Genomic DNA, 2,543 nt, shown 5'->3' on the forward strand with positions numbered 1-2,543 from the left:
TCCCTAGTTCCCGTGGTAATCGGTTCATTTTTGGTTCTTAGTGGTTATGTCTCTAAATGGGTGGAAGCACAGGCGTTCCCACAAGTGATCCGCAGTGGTAGTAAAATTTTTGAAAAAAGCTATTCTCCGGGTTTGGTACACGAGCGACTCATCGTCGATCAGGGGGACTCATTTTTGTAATTCGCAATTTTGCAAACACGTTGAAGCGATATGGGAGTATCACCACGGTTGCAACTCCATATCACCCTCAAACTAGTGGGCAAGTTGAAGTCTCTAACTATGCAATTGAAGCGAATTTTTGGAGAAATGCGTGAGTCGGCACGGAAGGATTGGACAGATCATTTGGATGATGCCCTTTGGGCATATCGGACAGCGTATAAGACACCCTTGGAGCAAACCCTTATAAAGTCGGTCTACAGGGAAGCTTGCCATTTACCCGTTGAATTGGAACTTATAAAAGCGTCTTGGGCTATTAAGCAAATAAATTTTGACCCTCATCTAATCGGCCATGAGAGGAAGTTCCAACTAAGCGAGTTGGATGAATGGCGCACTATGGCATATGACAATTCCTTGTTGTACAAGAAAAGGATTAAGGAGTATCATGACCGACACATCAAACAAGGTAAGCACTTCAAGGGAAGGGGACCAAGTTCTCCTCTTCAATTCAAAGGTTCATGACTCTTCCGGGAAGTTAAAATCTAGGTGGCACGGGCCCTTCACAGTTTCTCAAGTCTTTCCCCATGGCGCCATCGAGATAACTCATCCGGAGAAAGGCACATTTAAGGTTAACGGTCACCGATTGAAGCCATACCTATCTTGGAACACGTCTCACGGACTTGGAGGAAGTCCCCATCATTTGATCCACCACGAGGGTAGAGGTATGAAGGTGCGTCGAGCTAATGACGTTAAACATGCGCTTCTTGGGAGGCAACCCAAGTTTTAAATTAAATCAGTCTTTTAAATTTTACGTATTTCTTTTTAGTTTCTTAGTTGTTGTTGAATGCATATGCTCATGAAGTTCTCATATTTTTGTTGTCATGCTCAACTCATGCTTAGGCTTTCTTGTGTAGCTTTGGCCTTGGAATTAGTATTGTTTAGTTGTGTTTTATTGTCATCCCGAGCGCTTAAATGGTTGTAATTACGTATTTTATTGTGTTTGCAAGAGGAACCATGCCAATTTTTCCAATTTTTCGAGTCCATCACGGACATGTATCACGGCCCGTATGGACGCTTTTAATAACAGTTCCGGGGGCCTTGAGCCCTCCAGGCCGCATGGAACCCCTCGCGTGCTTGTGCGCGTGGGCTGGGAGGGCTCACGGGCGCCCATGCGCCCGCGTGGGCGCGCCCGTGAGGCCTCGGCCTCGCGGCAGCGGGCTGGGGGCTCACGGGCGCCATGCGCCCGCATGGGCCCGTGAAACGGAGGCTGGGTTTGTCCCAGCCATGCAGGCGCCATCGCCGCATGGACACCCGCATGGGCTGGGCGGCCCATTAAAGGAGCTTTTGTCTCCTTCCTCTCTTTCTCCTTCTTCTCCTCTTGTTTTCCTCTCATCTCTCCTTCACTCTACCTCATTTCTCACCATTTTCTAGTTTTTCTTCTCTAATCACCTCTCGTCTTGCAAACTCTATGCGCTTGCCTAATCGATTTTGGTCAATCTCTTTCGCCGATCTCATCACCCTCAGACCTCAGAGACCTAATTCTGAGGTACTGCTACAAACTTAGGTTTCACTTGTGCTTTCATTCTATTTTGATGCTTGAATGATATATTTGGTTGTCATGTGATGTGCTGGTTGCCCAATTCTTTGAGTTTTTCCTTCATCGTATAAATTTTGGGAAGCTTGATGTAGGAGGAAACTCTTGCAAAATTTTCATGATTCTTGTAGCAATGGCTGAAATTTTCATTCTTGACATTAAAATTGTTGTGTTTTCAATTTTTCTTTGACTCCATGATATTCTAGTTACCTCCTATGATTGTATTCATAAAAATTTCGGTTTGATCACTTGTTTTTGTGGTATAGGTATGCCGATCAAGCGAGTTTTATCAAAAGCAGTCGCGACACGATGCACGACATCAAGTGGAGTGCCATCCTTTTCACCACAACATAGACGCGTTATAATCTCTTGAAATCCGAGGCCCTTTGGTATCATCCAGTACAATTGACCGCAATGACCTCAAAGCTCTAGGTTTGGCCGAGACCGTGGCGGAGTTGATCAATCATGATGGTTGGGGACGTCAATTTTTCTCAATTAATGATCCACGACTCGTGAGCTCACCTTTTGAGGTTCTAAGCACGGAATTGAATTAGCGAGACCATCCGGGATATGGCCTTCCAAGCTTTTGGAACAATGCATCGCCGATACTTGACGATCAATTGGGTTTGTTTCTTGGGCTTTGTATGATGTGTGGATTTGTGAACACACCGCGCATGTCAAGGTCTTCAGAGCGGCTTTCCGGCCACCATGACACACGGTTCGGAACATTATCTCGGTCGGGCACGAATGAGTCACGAAGCATCCGTCTCACAATCCAGCGCATCGTTATGTT

The 2,543-nt window shown here is 45.9% G+C and overlaps 1 protein-coding gene across 1 annotated transcript in view; it reads left to right on the forward strand.

Annotated features, from left to right (window-relative positions):
• Positions 1-210: 210 nt before the first annotated feature.
• The window catches only part of LOC120260034, a 36,215-nt gene continuing 33,882 nt past the window's right edge, over positions 211-2,543 (forward strand). Inside the window, exon 1 of the mRNA XM_039267479.1 lies at positions 211-622. Coding sequence (XP_039123413.1) covers positions 211-622 — 412 coding nt within the window. The remainder of the gene's footprint in view (positions 623-2,543) is intronic.

The sequence above is a fragment of the Dioscorea cayenensis genome, chromosome 5 (assembly GCF_009730915.1).
Source record: "Dioscorea cayenensis subsp. rotundata cultivar TDr96_F1 chromosome 5, TDr96_F1_v2_PseudoChromosome.rev07_lg8_w22 25.fasta, whole genome shotgun sequence".
NCBI lineage: Eukaryota > Viridiplantae > Streptophyta > Magnoliopsida > Dioscoreales > Dioscoreaceae > Dioscorea > Dioscorea cayenensis.